Source organism: Orbicella faveolata, unplaced genomic scaffold, assembly GCF_042242905.1.
Source record: "Orbicella faveolata isolate gen_17 unplaced genomic scaffold, um_ofav_v1 contig_47, whole genome shotgun sequence".
NCBI lineage: Eukaryota > Metazoa > Cnidaria > Anthozoa > Scleractinia > Merulinidae > Orbicella > Orbicella faveolata.
This window is the reverse complement of record NW_028301577.1, coordinates 25709330-25731690: the sequence shown is the minus strand read 5'-3', so window position 1 is coordinate 25731690 and position 22361 is coordinate 25709330. Positions and strand designations below refer to the sequence as shown.

General features: G+C 39.5%; 1 protein-coding gene and 1 pseudogene across 2 annotated transcripts; both read right to left on the bottom strand.

Moving 5' to 3' along the window:
- Positions 1-918: 918 nt before the first annotated feature.
- Positions 919-13131, bottom strand: LOC110051927 (malate dehydrogenase, mitochondrial-like). The gene is made up of 14 exons (XM_089279314.1): positions 12978-13131; positions 12745-12865; positions 11698-11738; positions 10911-11001; positions 9932-10001; positions 9773-9812; positions 9601-9665; positions 8892-8952; positions 7374-7451; positions 5046-5144; positions 3947-3997; positions 3013-3114; positions 2553-2621; positions 919-1136 (listed from the first exon to the last, which is right to left on the bottom strand). The coding sequence occupies exons 1-14, from the start codon at positions 13047-13049 to the stop codon at positions 1077-1079; spliced, it is 1020 nt and encodes a 339-aa protein (XP_089135440.1). The 5' UTR covers positions 13050-13131; the 3' UTR covers positions 919-1076.
- Positions 13132-15153: 2022 nt separating this feature from the next.
- Positions 15154-20575, bottom strand: LOC110052058 (serine/threonine/tyrosine-interacting-like protein 1; annotated as a pseudogene). Its single transcript, XR_016204369.1, has 5 exons — positions 20516-20575; positions 18533-18678; positions 16703-16830; positions 16068-16185; positions 15154-15612 (listed from the first exon to the last, which is right to left on the bottom strand). The product of XR_016204369.1 is annotated as a serine/threonine/tyrosine-interacting-like protein 1 (transcript).
- Between the last annotated feature and the right edge of the window lie 1786 nt (positions 20576-22361).

Genomic DNA, 22361 nt, shown 5'->3' with positions numbered 1-22361 from the left:
AATGAACGTGAATTTTACAATTTGAAAGGGGTTTTATTTCTGCAAACTTTGGTACGTTAAAAAATTCTAAAGTCATGAAAAATTTCGAGTGAAAAGTTTTGACGAGTCTTTGTAATGTCTCAAACCTTAACCACAAGTAGCCCTAGCCTGCCTAGCAAGCGTTCCCGTACGAGGCGAACGAAATTCGGGCCGCGCGCAAAATGGGAGATGTTTCGCGCGGCCCGAATGCGAAAGACTCCTTCGCGCGGACCGAATTTCGTTCGCCTCGTACGAGAACGCTTCCTACGCAGGCTACAAGTAGTCCAAGCTAAGAATGTGAGCGCCAGCATTATTTTACGAAATGAAACAAGAAGGCAAAATGGGTGATATATTGTCTACTGCCAGTTTCGTAATCCAATTCAATCCAGGAGACTTTGTGGCCCTGAACGGAGGACAGGTAGACTGGTATCTGGGAGACTCCCAAGATAATACAGGAGAACTGGCAGAAATGCGTTACTCCCAATCCCAGTCCGGGCGAACTGCCATCGGGCAAATCCTTTCCAGGGAGAAATGACAGCAATTCAGTTCAAAATGGTGGCCATTTGCGTTTCACAACAGTAGAAGTGCTCGTGTTCGCTACTCTAACCCCCCCGCCTCTCCACCTGAAGAGGTTCCCTAGAGGAGAGGAGGGGGGCGGTAGAAAGGGGACAAAGAAAGCGCGCGATTTTCTTTCCCCTTCTGCCGCCCGCACCGAAGAGAGGTCTCTTTTGCGCTGCCGTGACCGACTAGGGGACTTGTTGTAAAGAAACGGTTCAGCTATTTCTCGAATTCGGTTACGAGCAATGGCTAGTGTTTGTGAAGTTAGGGTAGCCTGTAATCTATGCTGACCCCAGATTCCCTCTAAAGGCGTTGAACACTGCAGTTTGAACAGAAGGCATCGCTGATAAAAACATTCTTTTAATCGATCCTTTCTTGGACCGGAGTTTGTACATTCGTTCAGCAGACTGCAAAAGAGCTATATAGATTCGATAAATTAGCAAAGAATGCCGGAACACAAGAAACTCCCGCCTAAGCTTCAGACAAAGAGCACAACGGAATCACTTTCCCAAAACGAAGTCTTCGCCTTTCTTAATATTCTTCTTCAGTTCGGGGATCACCTGAAAAATAAGAACAAGCGCATCCATGAAGATATGTAGCCTAAATTCTAAAAGGACACTATTGACATGGTTGCCACAGGCATAACTTTTCAAAGTTCCCTGACTTTTCCTTGACAAAAATATAATTTCCCTGACCAAATAAATACAAAATGTCAGAAATAATAGCGGCATCTAACCTCATTGACATTCCTTCTTCATCAAGTAAAGATATCGTTGAGATCACAGTCACCCCAAATGTTTCTTCCATCATTCGATGGTATTAAATCAGCCATGTTAATTATTTCAATTTCCCCTGACTTTTCTTCAAAATGTCAATTTTGCATGAAGAGACGAGGAGTATTTCTACTACCCCCTGGATGGGACGCCAGTCCATCGCAGGGTTACCCCCCAGGGTTACCCCCTGTCATTGACATTAGTCTTGCGTTACGCTTATTATTTTTTATCATTTCGTCTCAGTTAATTTTTTACAAGTATTTCTCAACTTCTAGCGTAATATGATCACTTAGAACGGAGTTTTGCTCGGAGTTTAACAGCACGGAGATATTTAGTCACTTAGTAGCCTGCGTAGCAAGCGTTTCTGTGGGGTTCGGGAGCAAAGAATTACAACGCGGAAAATGGAGCGAGTAAAAGAGGGGGGTGGGGAGGGAAAGGAAGGAGGTTTCCTTCCTTCCCCTCTCCCACCCCCATCTTTCTTTTTTTTGGTTGTCGCCCCATTTTCCGCGCAGACAAAACACCGAAAATCCCGTTCCTCGGTCTTTCTTTGCTTCCAAACCCCACGGAAACGCTTGCTACGCAGGCTAGTCACTTAGTCGGAGATATCCTTCACATTTTCACACAAACGGAGGCGGGAATTATAACTTACTATCGCGTTTCCGAATCGAGTCCTCGGGGCAAGTATCGATTTGAGACCACAGTGATCAACTGCATGCTTCCATCATTGTAATCAAGAAATAAATCAGTGAACGTACAACTTCGGAGTGTGTGATTGATCACTGTGGTCTCAAATTCCCTGACTTTGCCTGACCTTGAAGAATTTTTTCCCCTGACCCGTGGCAACTGTGTTTGATATAGAAAAAAAAACTGCTTCTTTCACTCCTGCAACAAATTGACTGGGTTTTCATCCGATCATGAAACAAAATTTTAGACTACCAAACGACCATAAAATGGTCTTTACTGTCTTCACTCTTATCTTAATTTTCGTTTTGTTTTTTAACCATGTTCTTCCTGTTGTCAACCGATCAATCCATATTTCTAGAAAGAAAACACTGTTGAGCCCGAAACAAAAAGTCACTGTCTTAGCAGAAAATGTAAAATTATTTTCATGACTTCTTCCGACTTATTAGTTGTGGTTGACGTTAAAACGAGTTATGTATGGGAAAACTGTTACAGGAGCTGCAAGTGCGATGTTGCACTAACCTCTTCTAGCTTCTTTGTCTCGTATGCAGACAGTTTTCCGATTCCCAAGTTTGTCTCCACGCCATTGGGCTAAAATGAAAGAAAAGGAAAGGAATAGAATGGAATGAAGAAAACAGGAGACGAGGCAAGGACGGACGCACAAACAAAGCAATGCCTTGTTTCAGCATCCTTATCTTACTCAAAACCTCAGGTTTGGAGAGTGATCTATTCGTAACTTGTGGTTTAGCCCCCAAATCGATTAGCCCCTAACCGTTTAGCCCCCAACCGTTTAGCCCCCAACCGTTTAGCCCCCAACCAGAAGTCAAAAACGAGCGATTACTGATTTATTGGTTGAGTTAAATATATTTGGATTACTGTAACAGGCAATTTGCTACCTAAAATACCGTGATATCTGAAAAGTGGCACCAAACCAAGAATTGTAACCTCTTAAAGTGGCAATGAACTCTGTGTCATTACTTACCCCAAGTTCTACAGGTGAAGCAAAGTATCCTGTGTCACAGACGTCTGACTTGATAAATGCACACTCCACCATATTCTTCTGACCATTGAGTGCAGCAAGGACCTAAAACAAATATCAGTGAGCACTTCACTAATAAACGCTTCGCACTGACATCCAATGCTCTTTTTAACTTTTGAGAAACAAAAAGGTGTGACTATTTTAAAATCACACTTCTGAACATTTTTTTGGAGTTGAGCTTTCTTAAGCTGGCAGCTGATAGCCAGCTCTAGTTTGAACTTGAGTAGGAAGTCATCAAGTTTCTCAGTAACCATTTCCATTGCAGAATTCAGGTTGACGAGGCATTCTTAGCACTACACTGCAGACAGCGGTCTTTGATGTAACCTTTAGGCTTTTCATTGAAACCACAGGCTTTTTGCCGTTGTAACCCTGTTTCTTTTACGTGAATGTGCAATTGTTATACCCTCTGTTTCAAGGAAGTACTTAAGCGAAGTGTTAAGTTGTTAACGCGAAAGTGCAAACATTCTAGTTGAACGATGTGTCAAGGAGGCCATTTCGTGCCACTTCGCATCATTTACGTCAAATAAAAGAAACCCTTTGGACTATCGGGTTTTAGAGGGCTTCAAATCCTTTGGAAACCCGCTAAAACTTTTCGCTTACTCTAAATAAGTCGTGGCATTTTTTTTCCTCTTAGTCATCTATAACTAAGCAACAAATTATACAGTACAACCACGCAGTCATCAGGGCAACCAGAGCCAGGGGTCAGGTTGTCCTGCATTTGGAATAAGGACAACTTATTTTTTAAATTCGAGCACTGAAGATTTGTAATAGACCAATTGAAATTTCATACAATACTGCATCAACTTACATAGAATCTTAAATCCACATGTTTAAATGAAAAAAAAAACTGTATTGGCATGCCTTTCACAGTACTTACAGAGGAAATAAACTTTGTTCCAGCATATGCCATTGAAAGAGTAGCAGATCCCTGAAACAACACAAATGCTGAGTATCAATCACAAATGTATTGCCAGTGCTGGCAAACATGTCTCTTCCCCCCACCCCACCCCCATGTAGCCCGTGTGGAAAGCATTCCACAGGAGCAGCACATTTTTGCTTCAGAATTTTGACCAATTTGATCCAAATTAAACCTCCCCTGTGCCTGTGACTCTGACAAATGCAATGGAAACAAAATATTTGTTTGCAGTAAACATAGTTACATGGACGCCATTGTCATCAACAGTAGTGTTAAAACTGTACTAAAATAACAAGTTCTGTTAAATTCCAACGAAACAGTGACCATGACAGTAGCAAAAGATGATTGACCATCTTCCACCTCTGATCCTGATTGTACCAGATTTAACACTACGCTCGAGTTAGGCCAGTGACTGTTTCTACAATAGCTGCTCATAAAGCTGCTACCTGACAAGGTAACCAGACAAAATTACTGCACAACCAGAAGAAATGCTTTTGCCCAAGTATGAGATGTAATACAGTGAGCTTGAATACCCAGCTACCAAGATGGGTCTCACCATCTTGTACCTTTTTTCTTTTTCACAATGTGTAGCTCCAGAAAATATCCATACCTCCCCCACAGAAGGGATTTTTTCTAATACCTCCCCACCCCTCTGGAAATTCCGGTTAAGCTTCATACGTTTCCTTAAATGTTTTGGTCTCATAGAATCCCACACCCCCCAGGAAATTCCAATCCCTTCTGTGGGGGGAGTATAGATATTTTCTGGAATCTCATAATGCCATCACAGGATAGATCGCAATCTCACCATCCCATAAAGTCCAAAATTTATCATTGACCACCAAAAATATTGTAATAACTGAGTTTTTTTTTTTGGTTCATAACAAAGACTACTTCTTACTGATGCTTACCCTCAAAGATCTACACAAGTCTGATCTTTGATTTGATTCTAGTCCACAAGTTCACTTTTTAATTCATTCACTTCACTTCATAACAAGTGTGCTACAATCTAATAACATGTTCATTGAGGTGCCCTAAAAAAAAAAACAAAGAAAATACTCACAGATCCAGCTTTTGCATTCACCACTTCTGTGCCTGCATTTTGAATGCGATCAGTAAGTTTCTCTGTCTCCTCGTCTGTAAAGGATGTCTTTGGTGAAGTCTTGAAGACAAACAATATCATGCGAGCAGCATATGTTAAAACCTTCTCTGGTTAACAATTTTAAAATGTATTTAGCTTTTGGCTTCCAGTCTAAAACCTTTATAAGCTAAAATGTTAAAGTGCCAGATGAAAAATATGTGTGAAAGAAAGTACGTGAAAATGTAAACTAGTGGGATAATCTCAGATGGTGAAGAGTGTAATTTACGGCTCTGATGCAGTAGTCACACAAGGTGACACTCAACCCTGCCATTCTCTCCCTTGGTAGTCAACTAGGCCTTTTCCCCTTTGCAGAAAATGAACGGACAAAAACTTGATAAGACATAATCTTAGCAGTGTGTATGTTTCATGTGTTTTCTTTCAAGGCCCAAAAATAACTGACAATTACAGTTTGTCAAGATGGTTTTAAATTTTATTGTGGTATTTTCTGCTGAGTCTCGTTCATTTTAAATTCAATAATACCTAGAAGTAGCAAATGTGACAATTTTACTCTTCATGCCAACATTTGTAACTCGATAGTTTTATTTTCCTTGCCAACGTATGCAACAAGACACCTTGGTTTCTTTGACAATATAAGAAAGATGTGTATTTTTTTACTCACTTCTGGAGATAAATGGAATATAAAAGTTAAATGAAGGCTTTCGTGCAAAAAGGACGAAAAAGCTTTTTGGGCAGATTTTATTTTTTGCAGGATCGAGCTAATTTTTGGCAGACTAACTTGTTTTGACATGGAAAGAATCATTGCATAATTGTTTTTGCTGTTTTGCGCTTTGTTTTCGAGAAATAACCTATGCAAAAAAATCTCAGTTTTCCGAGTGGCCTCTTGGAGGGAATCCTTAAACAGTTACTTTTAGCAGCCTTGACAGCACAGTTTTCTTTAAACGGATGTTTTTATTTTTGAAAGAAGCAGAGAAATAGCCCGGGGAAAAAAAAACGACGGACCTGGTATCGAACTGGTGTCACGACAAAACAAACTCGGATCCGGCCTGTTCAGCGCCTTATTCACTTGCACTAACAAAGCAACAGTAAGAGAATAGCGTACTTATGTGAATAATAAAACTTGTATCAGTTGAAACAACTAGCGGCAAATGCCACACTTCAGTGACTTCATTGTTTAGCAAAACAAAAGGTTTCTGTTGTTTTTCGTTCAACAAAAGATCTGTAAAAGATACCCTTGGAAAACTGAGTTTTTTGCATATGTTATTTCTCGAAATCGAAACGCAATCAACAAAAACAATAACGCACTGATGCTTTTCACGTCAAAACAAGTCAGTCTGCCAAAAATTAGTTCAATCCTGCAAAAAATAAAAATCGCCCCAAAATGCTATATACGCCCTTTTTGCACAAAAGCCTTCAAATATCTGCAGAAAAATCGCAGAGGAACGATTTTGTTTTATTCAAAATGTGAATTTTCATTTCACTGATAAATGAAAGAGCTAAATAAATCTAAATATCAAAATATAGACACGTCTAACATGTATCATTCACCTAACATGTAGTCGACTTTGACGCTAACTAATCTGAGCATGCGTTTCGAGCAAATTGCTTTTGTTCTTACCACAAGGATAGCAAGAGATTTGCAAAACCATATATAAAAATATATATTTTTGTCATGTTATCAAAAAAGGAATGTAAGTATGACACGTTTTGCGTAGTGCACACAGGTACCTACCCTACCAAGCCCCTCTTCCTGCAAGGCTAAATTAATTCAATAATCAAACAAACATTAAAGTTTACACCTTATTGTGTTAGTGGCTTAGCAAACAACAGCCCCCCAAACCATCTCAATAGTGCACTCCGCACTAAAAAGGCAAAATAAGGAACAAATGTACTAATTTTCAAATAAGCAGAAATTATTTTTCATGTCATATGCACTTTAAAAGAATAGACTATTGGTTTAGCAATGGCTTGGAGTTGTTGTTAGTGTTTTCAATGTGCTTTCAGTGTGACATGATTCTAAATATCATTCATTGAAAAAATGAACAATGTATTCCAATGCTAACCTGATTATAGCTTTGCTTCAGTCATTGATGACTCTGCTCCATATGTGGTTTCTGGTTTGTTTTGGGCAATTAAGGTGGTTGGGGTCCCACCAAAAAAGCCATACTAAATATTGTATTGTTATAATGATACGCCAGAAGTAAATATTGTGAACAATTTTGTATACCCGAATCAATTTTGTATAATAATTATACACACAAAAACTCCAAGCTCTATCCCCTAACAACCCACCTGTGATAGAAGAGGCAGAATTGTTACACCCGAATGACCACCTATTACAGGAACATTGACGTCCTCCACTTTCAGACCCTGCCACAAAAATACTCTTATTTCAAACATACACAGAAAAGTGAGAGAGAGCATTATGGCAATTTCTTTGCCAAACTGAACATATTTTGTACAAATAAAGAACCAAAAACATAACAGACAGAGTGCATTCCCTTGAGTGTTGAAAGTCATCTTGTTTTTGCTTTGGTTTTATGTAAGTACACTTAGCAATCTGTAACCGTTTCCCGTCTGATCAGAAGTTAAACCAAGAACAGTCACATACTTTTTTCCACTGCATGATGCCAGCTACACATACTTGCTTCCAGCCCTATCGGTTCACTAGATTGTCTGTGTTCTTTGTGATTACCCAGAGTGATGACTTCAGTCTTGGTTTATGAACACTCAATAGACCATATTCATATTCCTGGTATTGGACTGGAATTAGCTTGCAATGAATGCTTACGCGGGGAATATCATTAAAAAGAGATAAATGTCATTTAAATTTGAAAAGACTCCATGCATTAGCCTCAATTGTGAGCCAGTTCCAGTCCAATATCATGAATACAATTACGGTCTACTGGAAACTACGCTCTTACCAGAAGAGATAACTTATTAGGATCCACAATCAACTTATAAGCTGAATTAGTTTAATCTTGCTTGAAACTACTGGGCCTTGAGGTGTTAGCAGGGCTGTCACTAAGGACCGTAACCCCGCAACTCCTGTTATGGCTGAGTATGCTTGATTTTCCCTTGATGCCACAGATCAAATTACCTTTTGTTGATAGAATTCACCCACAAAGTAACAAGTTTGCTACGGGTGTGGAAAACAAGACTACAAGTGACTCAAAACTTAATGACAGCCCCAGTTAGGATAGTGAAGAACTAGAAACTAAATATGTAGACCACCCGAGAGATATATTTTCCGACACTTCTTTTTCCCCGAATCCACTTTTTCACCAGTTTCAGGAAACATCAATTGAGTAATGCAGTCAAAGGAATATAAGAGAACTATGAAAGGGGAAGTGCCTCAAGTTCACTTTCTTATGACGGTGTTCAAAAGGAACTTGAGTTGTTAAACATGGAGAGAGGGGAGAATTAGTGTACATGAGCAAAATGAGGCAGGGCTGTTAGTCCTGGGGGGAGACTACCATATAAAAAGAATGGGGTGCTCCTAGAGGTACCAAGATCCTCTTTTAAGAGTTTGAATACAAATTTCCTTCTAAGAGGTACCAATTCTAAAGCAATACATTAACTGACACCGACTTTTTTTGGCTCAATAGCCTGAAAGGTACTGCAAAAGCTCCCGCTGCGAGACCTTTTGAGGTGGAACACCCGTAAGAGGTACCAAAATCTGCCTTTTTACCCCTCAGAGATATAACAAGAAGCCTCATCCTTTCTATATAGGAATTCACCCCCTCCCCACACCTCCACCCCCTGGGTCATTAGTTATGCTGGTTTTCAAAGGAAGTGTTAAATTTTTACCTTAGCTTCAGCAACAAATGTATTTGCTCTCACAATGTCCAGTGTGGTGACACCTAGGATTCTGATGGTAATAAAAGCAGCATTTGTGTTACTAACATTAAAATGAATCACTTTTATGAGTTATAATTTGCAATCTACATTTTGTTTTCTACAGTTGTACATTACTCTCCACCCAAACATGCAAGGTTTTGTTATCATCCTATAAATAATTCTTGATAACTTGTGCGCAGGGATGTAGCCAAGCCCATCAGGCTTTTAGAGAGAGATATGATAAATGTCTTACTAAAATCATCTTCTTGGTCCATACTGTAAGTCATGGATCCTCCTTTTGTTTTTTCTCACTGGGGCCATAAATCAAAGGGGAAAAACTTGGTCTGTAACTTACAACTCTACAGACCTCCATTTTTGTCCCCAGAGGCCACACTCCTTTTGGTCAGCACCAAGAATTGTAAACTCTGGGAAGGTTCAATACTGGAAGTTCATCATTCACGGACTTCCTGTCACTCTGCCCACGCACAGAGTCACTGCTGACAAATGTGATTAGCTCAGAATACGAAACAAATTCTCTGTGCACGCTCAGAAAATCGGGCTTTCCCTGAGGTCGCAATTGTTGGTGCTGATCAAAAGGTGTGCAGCCTCTAGGGGCAAGAATGAATGGACCTCGCACTCAGTTAGTGAGAGACATATATAAGCTGGGAAGCAATCTTACCGAGCTGGATCATAAACTCCAGCTTTCTTGAACACTTCACTTGCAATTGGGACAGTAGAATTCACCTGTGGGTAAAAACAAAAACAATCAAAACATAGTCAAGCAAATACTACACAACTTTAATGTCATTTTCAACTCAAAGAATAAAATAAATGCTGGCAAAGAAACTTACAGGATTTGAGATAATGCAAATGATAGCCTTGGGGCAAAACCTGAATTCAAATGACAAAAAGAATAATTTACTATAACAAGGCCTCAGTTTTGAGACAATTTTACCCTATTCAAACAGGACACCAAATCTAGGAAAAATTAAAATAAAATGATATCTTACTTGGCGCAGGCTTCTGAAAGAGTTTGTACAATGGAAGCATTTGTATTAAAAAGATCATCACGGGTCATGCCTGGGAAGTTAACAGAAAAAAGTAAGCCAATTTCCAACAACGACATATTTTTTTTGCTTGAGGTTCAAAACAATGTCCCAGAAGCTGAAGTAACATTCTGGCATGATAGATGCACACAAGGGACAAGGACAAAGTCAACCAATATTTTGAGCATAAAGTGGTTTTCATTGGAATGTCAAAAAGTAATTGGTTTTACATCAACTACACTCAGCCTTCACAAAATGTTTTCCAGGGGCAGGTTATATGAAAGTTGGAGGCAGTTTGGGTTCCAAAGGCACGCTTTCAAGTGTCCTTAGGATGCGGGTCTGTAGCGGGGTTTCAGGGTATCCCTCCCTGGAAAAAGGAATTGTGAAATTTCGATGCTCAAGGATGCCATGACAGAACATCTGACAGGATGCGGTGGTGCGGATCCGCATAATTTGCTAACATCCGAATCCTCTGCATAATCAGAGCTATTTTCCACATAAAACAGAAAAATTGTGCCATATTAGCAATAAAGCAGCTGCCTTACAATCCCACAAGCAAAAATTCTGAAGAGATTGATTATTTTGAAGTAGTTTTTCTCTTAAAACAAAAACCAAAACAAGCCAAGAATTTTTAACCTCAAGGCATTCAGACCTACTTTAAGCAAAGAGCCTGGAACTTAGTTCATGGAAAATGCCTGGTTACTAAGCTACAGATGCTTCACAAATGCAACAAATGCTGCACATGAAATGAGCTAAAATGCTATAGAAAAACTGTGTAAACGAAGAAAAACTAGTCTTGTCAACTGGCTTAAAAAACTCCCACCACTTGTTCATCCAATCAGAAGTTCACTGTACTGTCTGCATCTTTTGTGATTGGCTAGAGTGACTACTTTGGTCTTGGTTTTACGACACTCAATTGAAAACTGCTTTAAGGCTTGTGTACCTGGCTTTCTTGGGACTCCAGCAGGAATAACGACAGCTGCACAGCCTTCTAAGGCACTCTGGAGGTCATCTGGGCCCTGATGGCTTGTAACCTTTAATTAACACAGCATCAATCAGAGAGCTGACTTAACACAAGTGAATTAACTCAAAGTTGGCACGATAGAGAGGCTCTTTGTCACCTAACATTTTATTGAGATAATTAGTGAAATCTCTGTCAATGAAATTTTCTTTGGTTTTTGAAAGAACTTGCACAAATCCAGTTTCATATATTTTTGGGTAGTTGTATTCTATTTCAGTCGCAATGTGTTTGGCTACAAGAGGCAAGAAAAATAGGGCATCCATACTTAAAAGAACAATAAGATAGTTAGATAGCAGAATGCAGAAAGAAATGGAATAGTAACCATAAAACAGTTAGAAGTGAGAGAAAACTACACATCAAGACTGCAAGAGAACACAAAACCTCTATACACACTGCCTTAAGTATACACACTGCCTTAAATGATACAACTGACAAAAGTTCAAATGATTCCTGAAACTACTGTGAAATTGATGTTAAATCTTTTAAAATCCAAGCTTTCGCCAATCCACAGCATCATCAGGGATTGATGATCATGCCATGGATTGGCGGAAGCTTGGATTTTGAATGATTTTAACATCAATTTCACAGTAGTTTCAGGCCTCATTTGAACTTTTGTCAGTTTTGTTATATAAAAATGCTACTGGAGGACAATATTCAATGACACTGCATTAAGTGTACACACTGCCTTAAGTTTACAGGACATACATACTTTGGCTGGTGTGCAAATGTGGCTGATGTCTGCAACAACACCTTAAAATCATAGACAAGAGAAATAGGTCAGGACAAGAGAAACAGGTCATCCCACGCAATGACCTTGATAAATTGATTGATTGATTGACTGACCGACCGACCGACCGACCGACCGACCGACCGACCGACCAACTGACCGACCGACCAACCGATTGATTGATTGATTGATTGATTGATTGATTGATTGATTGATTGATTGAATTCTGCCATTATTATACAGTAGGGACTCTTTTTTGAAAGTCACTAATTTTTATGGAATAAACTTGGCTAACACCAACATACTGTGACTAAAAACCCAACTAGAAGAATATGGCCACATTGAGTGCAGAATGAACCAACATATCTGTTATTTAACCAAAATAAATGTGAGAATTATTCAAAACATCATCAATCAAAATGATTAGCAATGGTAGTTGACGTTTGTCTCCTTTCTGCATGAAGCAAAAGGTCGAATGGGAAAGATTAAATACAACTGGATATCTCTGACACAAAAGCTTCAACATCAGTTTGAAAATACCATAAATCAGCTATTTACAAGTGTAAATGCCCACTTAGCCCTCTGCTCCCCTCCTCCCTGCACTCTGAATTAACCTTAAGGTAAAGGAGACACGTTTTCTGTTAATGTTAAGCAGGAACATCATAAAATATCACGAAAAAATTAAATTATAAGACCTACAACTCATTTGCACACGATTTTGTGTGTTTTGAAAACAAAGCAAATCCAAAGCACAGACAACGGACAGAGGCTGGAGAATGAGTGAAAACCAGGTTAAAAGAATTTTAATTCTATATGTACTATTTCAGTTCTGTAAATATGTACTTAAAAGTATATATTTTACTCTTGACCTAATTAAGCACTTCAATTATTGTTTTGCACAGAGGTTTTTTTTGTCAATTGACTGAGTCGTCTTAACTGCCAATATCTATTTGATAGGTAAGCTTATAATTTCGACTTAATTTATTTAAATTTAACAATATCCCCATGCATAAAACCTTTATCCAATACCTGGTGTGTTGACGATATCGTACAAAGCCAAATGGCTGATGGCCGTATGCTGTTTCATTAGCAGTGACATAGGCTGGCCAATTCCTCCAGCAGCACCGAGAACAGCAACTTTCTGTTGGTTCTACAAATCATATCATAAAAGAAAGTTCGATATGCAAGCTTAGAGATTCCTGAGGGACCTGCGTTGACCGCTCTTTTCGGAAAACTCACCACAATTTTAGCAAAGTGATTACCTGAGCAGCTACCGAGAAACTTCTTATAGCTTTGCTGGCGTCATGTAAACGGAAGGCGGTTCTTGAAAACATCTTGAAAGCTCTAAAATGTGTGGAAATTCTTGCAGATCTTGATCGAGAACCGAGAACAGGAGAAGAATAGACAGTGCGCGTGCCCTCGCTTCCAATCTCTCACGGGGAAGGGTGGACCGGAGGGGAGCCTGAGGGGGAGGGCAGGGTAGTTAGTCTCCTTCGCAGCCGTTATTAGGGTTGTCACACAACGTTGCGTGACTACCCTAATAACGGTTGCGAAGGAGACTAGAAGGTACTGAACATCCCGGAGCATCCTAATGAATGACGCTCAGCCCGACCGGGCGTTCGGGTTAGCTGTTAAGTGGGGGAACAGAGCAGCTGGGGAACAGAGGAGAAGTCTCCTGCTCCTTACCTTTATGTCGTGACTCCCGCCCTTATCTGTCCTGCATGCGATGCTCCCGTTCCCTGTTAATAAGGAGACTCACGTCCTAGCCATTTACCTCCGCAAGGCTGCGCAATCCTTGTCCTTTTTTTTTGCTTTGTTTTTAGCCTTACTTCTCTTACTCACGTCTCGTATTCATTCTTGTTCCTAGGCCATCGTAGCTTGATTAAGAATATAACGCAGACAGCCGTGATTTTTTAATACAGAACTTGACGTTTCGTATGTTAGTCTAGTTTCATTTTCAAAAGTGACCGTTCCTCTTACAAAAATATAAGTTGTTTCACATCTTCCCTACGTTCGCCACAACTTGAAACAAGTTACTCACGTCTTTTTCATGGCCTATGACGTAACCAACGCAGGAAGCAGGTACTTTCAAATACAAAAACCCAAAATGTTATGTGACTTGCATAACACGAGGCATGTGACTTGCAAACTGAGGCAGTTTTTTAGCCCAAGGGCGACTTTTTGTTTGTTTCTCGGGCCCAGAAGTCTAAAATACGCTAAATTCAAGTCACATGGCATTTTAGGTTCTTCTCTTTGAAAGTATTTTTAAATGACAAAAGTTAGCGTTTTGCATTTCTCTCTCGATTCCCGCCCTCTTAGAACTCCCGCTTCCCGCCCTTTCCTCTCCCGTTCCCTATTCTCCCGGGTTCCCGCCACCGTACCGCCCACCTTCCACTGTTTATGGTTAATTTTTACATTAATATTCACCCCAGGTTTCAATCTGTGAAAGGAGCATCATATATTAGCCATCATTCATTTCGAACTGAAGGTTTATAGTTATATGAAAAGTTTTCCTGTGTATAAAAACCTAAGTGCTTTGAGCTCGGCGTGGAGCCTTCGCGCAGGAAAGTTTGTTGAGTACCCAGGGAGCCTGCAATTACAGAGTGAGATTTACAGTGAAAACGTATTTTTCGCAGTCGTAGTTTGTTCTACGGAGGATGGGGTTTCCGCCGGTCTCTAGTGTCCGGTCTACTGAGGAAGGCGGGCTCCTTTCCCGAACAGCGGCTGGTAATCGAACCTAATGGGGGTTGCGTGAGAGAGAAATCAATGGTATAAACATAAAGGGCTTCATAGCTTCACGGATCTGAAATCACGGATCTGATTTACCCCCATCATATTCCACCCTACCCAATTAAAGGGGCCAGGAATTAAGAGAAAGAACCTGACCCACTGTCCAAACTCCCGTTCGCATCCCGCAGGGCGTGGCACTCCCATATAAAAAGGATGGGGGCTGCTTGTCGGAAATTTTAAAAATACCTCCTAAGAGCTACAAACGTCCTATTTGTGGATTTGGCTTGAAATTTTTTTCACTCCTAACAGGTGCCAATTTCAAAACAACGCATTATCTCATGTCATATTTTTTTCCGGCACAATACCTTACAAGGTGCCGCAAAAGCTCTCGCTGTGGACCTTTTGAGACCAAGTATCCTAAGAAGTACCAAAACTGCTTTTTTAACCTCTAAAAGGTGACAAGCAGCGCCGTCCTTTTCATATGAGACTTCCCAACCCCGGGGCCGCATCCGAGCTTATAGTGAAGAAAAACCCGTCCAGGACCGTTGTTTGGAATCCGCACACAGAAGGTGCCAGTGAGTGACGGACCCGTAATCCAGAGAGAAGGTGAAGTGAGTGGCGAGGGGTTTCCGGTACGGCAGTCGAGCACATACTCCTATCAAGCTGCGAAGTAGGAAGAAATGAGGGAAAAAACAATGATCAAGAAAGTAAGCGTTAGAAATTAATCTTTATATTTTTTACAAAGTGGATGAGAACATCTTCCTATTTAAACGTAAAGAACACACGTTTTGTCTTTCAACAAAAAAAATTCAGACCGCGCAATGTACACTCAGAACGAACGCAAACCTGAACAGATTGAACAAGAAGATTTCACTTCAAAGAGTAATTCATCACTGAATGCATAAGACCGATAAATTATATTTACACGGCACTAAAACATTATGAAGTGTCAACCATTATTAAAAAAGAGACCCTAATTTTGGCCGAAAAGTTAAACGTTTTGTAAGTAAGTTAATTTTTTTTTTCCATTGCTTGCTAATATTCCGGATCACTGATGTCAGTGACAATAGAACCAAACATCTTTTCTTCCCAGCGAGACAACTGCTCAATGAAGCCTCTTGTTGGTTGCATGTTTTCTCTGCATTTCTTCACGTGGTTGTACGCACCCTGAAAGAAAAACGAACCTTCGTAAGTGTAGTTATTCCGGGGGGGGGGGTACTCCCTTATTGGCCTGTATAGGTATTTGCAGCCCCAAAGGATATGGTTTTAATCCGTTTTGGTCATAAATAGGATATGATTTTCGCACTCTAGTCTTAAATCCGGTATGTTTTTTAGAAGAAGCTACATTTTCATCATTATCAATAAGAGTAAGACCATTGGTCTGAAATAGGGAACTTCCAATTAGGCAGGTCTAAAACGGGGTATTAAGGGTCAGGTCATAAATAGGCTATCAAATGTTTGGTCAGGTTATAAATAGGGTAGGGAAAATCGCAGATTTTGGTCATAAATGGGCCTTGTTTTGCTCTACAAACAGTTTTCATGATTAACAAGTAAGGTTATGCAAAGGAGTTTGCAAATTAAATTAAAGGGCCTATAATTATTGTCTGAAGATGCAACGTCACCTTCCTAGAGACTTTTTTGTTCCACATGTAATAAGCTACCACTACAGCCACACTGCGGCTAATACCCAATGTTGAACTCAACAGAACTGTTCGGCCATCTTTACAGTTTGATGATCATCTGAAAGGCAAATGCAAGCAAAGAATAATAAATTATTAATCTTGATTGGGATAGCAAGCTTGTCTTCTTTGTCACATTGTAGATATGTGGGTCGTCACATGACGCTTCTACCCACAAAGTGCACTCAAGAATAGGAGACGGGAGAATTTTATTACTGGAGGAATCAATTCCTAATAATACAATCACATTTATGTTGCTCGGAAAGAAAAGATGGCATATGCGTAAAGCTTGAAGGAAACAATTTATGTTCCAAGCATAACATACACCAGACAGTACACGAACTCATTCCAGCTGTAGAAATTATGAGATGCAAGTGCAATTGGATCGGCTACACATTAAAGAAGTCAGCATCTGACAGCCTCTACAGGTGCTGGAATGGAACCCACAGGGTAAAAGGAACAACTTGGTGGAGGTCATCAGTGGAGGAGCTGAAAAAGCTAACATTATTTCCTGCTCAAAACAGAATCTGTTGGGAATGTGTGGATGATAGCCTTTCTTCCACGTTCTCTTTTCTTACCAATGAAATGAATAATGTCAGACAGGTGTGAGTAGAGATCTTCTTCACCATTGTCATCAATTGGTATTGTCGCAATTTGCTTGACTCTCTTCTCATCTTTACCCAGTGTCATACCATCTGCAGCAAATCTGCACCCAAACATTAAACCAATATTACAAAACAAGGTTTCAAAATGTAGCAAAATTATCATTTTAAGCTAGCTTAAGGAACGATTAAAATTAGGTACTAAATCAAATCATTTAGCAAATTATTACTGAAACACACCTTAACTGGGTTGGTTCCAAAAGAGTACTACCTGTATGCAAGAGGATCATACAGGGGCATTCTCATGATGTGTGATTTCCATGAAACATGAATTTAAGAAATTATTCTTCGTGATCTGTGACCTGAAGATTTTGGGTGACCTGTGAAGAAATTGAATTACTAAGCGACATTCGTGATTTCACCACTCTATTCTTGGTGATTTTGAGTTCCCCAAATGGTTAGAGTCCTCTATCAAAAGGACTCAAAAGTGATTTAGGTATGTGATTTACATATGGAGCCTTATTAATACTTAGCAGGGTTTTCAAAATTAGCTGGTGCCCGATGCAGGTCAGATCACCGGCTAATTCATGCACTTGCACCGGGTACTTATTGTCAGGAAGTTTATAAACATGCAGTTTTATTTCACCAATATGTGCACATTTTCTACGATGAAGTGAAGGCAACAGACTATGCTGTCTTTTATTGCCACTGTTGAAAAGTCACAAAGGCAAACAGGAAACAAACCTGTAGGTAAACAAACATCATATGATCTTCCAATTTTCAAAGCGACGATAAAACAATCAGCTTTAAATTAACACAATTCAGCTGAATTGACCACAATTGGCCTGGCCCTCTTCACGTCCGCATGTTGATTACGAAGGCAGTTTTTGTCTTGAAAGGTTAACTCATTACGATAAAAAGTGCTCCAAATGTGTTCTAAGTGACGGTTTGAAAGGTGTTTAAACAAAAAAGCTCTTCAACAATGCCAGTGTGCAGAATTTAAGAGAAATGAAAGCTCCAAAAATTTGAAGCAGAAATGAAATGAGAGCACTGACTTTATAGTGATACTTCATGTGACAGGAATGATAAAATCCGAAATCACCTCAGTCCATTCACCATAGTGGTCCTGATTTTACTGCAGATCTTTCGTGTTACGAAAGCTAAAATGATCTTGATATTAAAACTTTTTTTGAACTTGCATAATTTAAATAAAATTATAAAAAAAAATTACAGTTGATTTATTTTGTTATGGTTCCATTAAATAGAATTGCAAGCCAAACATATTGCAATGTAACAGATACCAAAGGCATGAAAATTAGCATGAAGCCCTCTATAACTGAACTTCTAAAGAGACTCGTCTTGCAAACAGCTCCAACAAAATCACTTTTGTGTGCTACAGATGCACCAGAATGCACCTCAACGCACACAGATTTTCAAAATTTTCCAGGCCCAGCACCATATCTCCCTAATGCAGGAGTGGGTAACACACTTGGGGATATAATTTCCCCACATGGCTGCCCATTACTGTGACCTAGTTGTGCTACGCCTACTTTCCGATTTCCTCCTGCTACTTTATTCCAATTTGAAAATCTTGTACTTAGCCTTTCATGATTTTGCTTTCCTCAAACACTCTTTCTGGCATATGAGCATGCAGGTTATTAAAAAGAGAACTTTTAATTACTTACTTTTTTTTCATGAATCTTTGGGAAAATGAAATTTTGATATCCATGATCCATGATTCACTATTTTTTCCACTCGTGAACTATGCCAGAGACCCCCTGTACGACCCTCATACAAGGCACTTACATTGTGTCATTTTGTTTTCCAACAATCACATTTGCCTTGACTTTGAGATCCTTGATTACTCTCACTGCCTGAGACTGGAGGAATGTTGCCACACACAAGAAACCAGGTATAATCTCCACTGGATAAGTGTCGATGACATCTAGCTCCTGTTAATAAATTGATGTAATTGCATTATGATAATATTTATTACCAACTGTTAATTTATGATATTTTAGATGGAAGACAGGGGCTGGATTGCCACTTCAGAAAACATACTCCAGGCTTAATTATCATTCCTCATACAAAATCTGGATCATGTGTACTATTAAGGCATCCTCAGATGAGTTTTGATCCATACACTTGATCAGTACCCTAGATCAACACTCCATTGATACTCGATCAACACCTCTACTGACACTCCATCAACACTTGATCAACATCTCGGTCGACAGTCAGTTAAGGATTGACTAATGTTTGCTGGAAAGCCATTGAGTATTGATCGATACATATGAGTCAGCCGACAATCAGCCAACTATCAACCGACTGTTGCGTAAGTGTCAACCGAGGTATTGATAGAGTGCCAACTAAGTAAGGGAAGCATGGCAACAGAACGACATGTAAATGGAAAGTTTCCTTTTTCTTATTCTTTTCCAATGAACATGAATTTATGCCTCTTTAAGGCTGTGATCTAGCGGCGCCAGGCGACAAGCTTTACTCTTCAGCGACTAGAAAAACCTACCACATATGGCCAGCTGTGCAAACTCCTTTTTAAGTCTGAATTTGGCTATAAAAATAAAAACCACTCACGGTAATTTTCCTCCTCTTTGTTTTCTTGTGTTGTTTTGACGTTTTCAAAGCAAAATAGCTCAAATTCAGACTGTTAAAATCTTTCAGCAGTCAAAAATACCGTCAAGTCAAACAGTCCGAATGCTTAAGAGGCTGTCTCTGTAAGAACCGACCACTGATTTTACTTCGAAAATTCGATTTTTCTCATAAGCTGGGATTTCAAAGCCCTTACCTAGTCAATCACTAAAATGAGTTTTATTTCATTATGAATTCCAAATGAAGGTTTCTAGGATTGATTGAAGTTTGGTCCGCTCGACACAAGTTTCATGCCCGCCGAAACTGGAAAAATAGCACATATTGCCGGCGCTCTAAAAAAAAAGAAAATTTAAACTAATAATTGAAACATGAAGTGGATCAAAAAAGTAATTAATAAAGTGCAATCAATTAACTCTCGCTGTATGATATTCTATGTATTAAGCAAAATAAAATGGTTGTTGTTGTTGTTGTAGTTGTTGTTGTTGTTGTTGTTGTTGTTGTTTAACATACCCAAAAGAAGCAAATAATTGGGATCACTCAGCCTTGGGTACTGCCCAACCTAGGAAGATGATAAAAACAACATTTTCAACTGACCTTTATTTCAACCTGTCCATTATTTGCAAGTGGTTTTCTGCACCAGGTTCAAACATTTGCCGGGTCCACATGCAAGGCCAAGTTTTGCAAAATAAAACCAGTTTTTTCTCATGTTTCCAGCCCCTTTTCATTCATACAACCCTTTTCCCGTCACATTAAGGATAAACACTTGTCTGACTAAAAGAGAAAAGACTGGTGTCCACTGGAAGAGCTAGAGGAGATGAATTGGAGTAGATTTAAGACTCAACCTTAAAATTGAATGGCCCTTAGATTAGCTTTACCAGCAGCATTGTAAGTACAGTTTGAACAACCTTTAGCCTTGATCATTATTACCAACAAGTTGCCTATCACAAAATAAAGAAGTTGGCAGATGATGGAGGTGGCCATCTATATCATACTACAGTAATGAGACTCATGAGGCAATGACAGTAATAACATTCAGGCAACAGTTGTTTGAAAGGATAGCGTGGTTTGTTTTGTCAACACTTATCCACTGGATAGTGATTTATTCAGTGGATAGCGTTAGCAACCTTTCAAACCAATGGGGCCTGAGCTTTAAAACTCAGAGAAAACTGTCAAATTTCTTACCTGATTGAGAATATTATACACTTCTGTGCACTCAGATAGAATGGTTCCTGTTGCCGACATCTGTTTTCTACCAAAATGCCAGTGAGCAAATTAGTTTCAAGCTTTGCAGTTCAAAACAGTAGTTACGGTCTCTGTGCGTCAATCAGAGGAGGGGTAGGGAGTGAGTTCTGGACTGGTTCCTCTGAAGTTCATTTTGGGCTGGAAACTTGATAGTCTCCTCCACAGCCATTGGGGAGAGCGTTGCGGGACATCTCAAAAAAACGGCTGCGGAGGAGACTAGAAACTTGACAGAACCTGTATATTTCCACTCGAAACGGATCATAGTAATTTCTGTGCAATTTTCTTAAGGAGCATGCCCCCAGTTGCCCCTTGAAAGAAAACCTGTGGCTCCGGACAAGAATTTACTTTGGAGGGAGGAGTGAGGGAAGGGGTGAAATTGCACCTGTGAACTGTTTCAGCCAAGAGTTGATTGGGAAACTACAATTAGTTCATTAGGGGAAGTTTTCAACAAGATAGCAACTTTAAAAAGAATCATATTTCTTAGATAATATTCTCTCTCGCTCCCACTAGCGGCTCCTGGGTCTCGACGAGACTGTGAAAATTCACACACAATACTGATTTGTCTATTTTAGCTGTTTCCAAGAAAGAATAAAGGGTACACTTTTTCTTCTCTCTTCTCTTGGTGAAAGCTGGTAGGTCTAACTTTCTATTTATGAAGGAGTTTGTAACTATATCTGTACTGTTCTTACCATGTACTCCGCTCCCAAATCTTAGAATTCGAACCAATTATCGATAAATAACATCACCTGCATATCGAGAAAGGTTCGCCAGATGGCATAAATACACTAACTCCTTCTTTATGTTATGCATTATTATCATGGTCTATAGACTCTCTATAGTCCTCAGGGCTGTGTTTTAAATAGCCTTTCCTTGTTCTCCGTAATGTTTTGTTAGTGAGAGCCATGCCCCAGGAAAAGAAATGGTGACTAAATGTCACTTTAATTCTTGACAACTGGTTCCTGTTTAACTGTGGCTTTCTTTGAGACTTCTAATTGCCAAGGAGAGAGCAAACTACCGACCATGTTTTCGCCTGCATCTTTAGTGTCCACGCACTGCAATTCCTCTCAGTCTCACTATGAATTTCTCACTGTACTGCTGCTGGAGTCCTGCTGTCTCTGTTTCTCTGACACTGTTTGTGAATGCAGGTTTGATTTTGTCAGTATTTTAAAATGTAAAGTGCTAATGTGGATAGAGTTTAAGTTTGCGTTTCTGTGCTTCAAAGCCAATGCCATTTGGAAATATTTGGAAACATGTTTGTACCCGCCTCCAAAAGTTTTGTTTTTTTCGCAAACATTAACATAATGGTCATAATGGCAACACTAGTTGCCCATTGCTATAAACGTAACAAAACTTTTCCATGGAGAAAATGAAATTGCTTTCATTAAGCCCGTGATCGATCACTTTCGAATTCTTATAAAAGTTGAGTTCCAAACCATCTCAGGCTTTTAGATTTGTTCTGAGACTGGTATATTCTTTGGAGTGAAGAGAAATGAACAGTAACCGATAGCTTTTGATATGTAATCTAGCAGCTTTTATAGTCGCTGATCAAGATCGAGCAACTGTACATGAAGAGAGACCAGTTCAGTGTACACTGAGAAAGTCATTGTCAGGTGTTAGTGATAAGTTTTCCCTTGCCACCAATCATTGACTTTCAAGTTTGTTAATTGGCATCGAAATCAGGGTAACCAACACCGTTGAGCAGAGAAGAAGCTATTTCTCAAAATTCTTTTCCTTTTACCATAAAGTGACCTTGATGGCATGATTTTATATTAACAATTTTCCATGA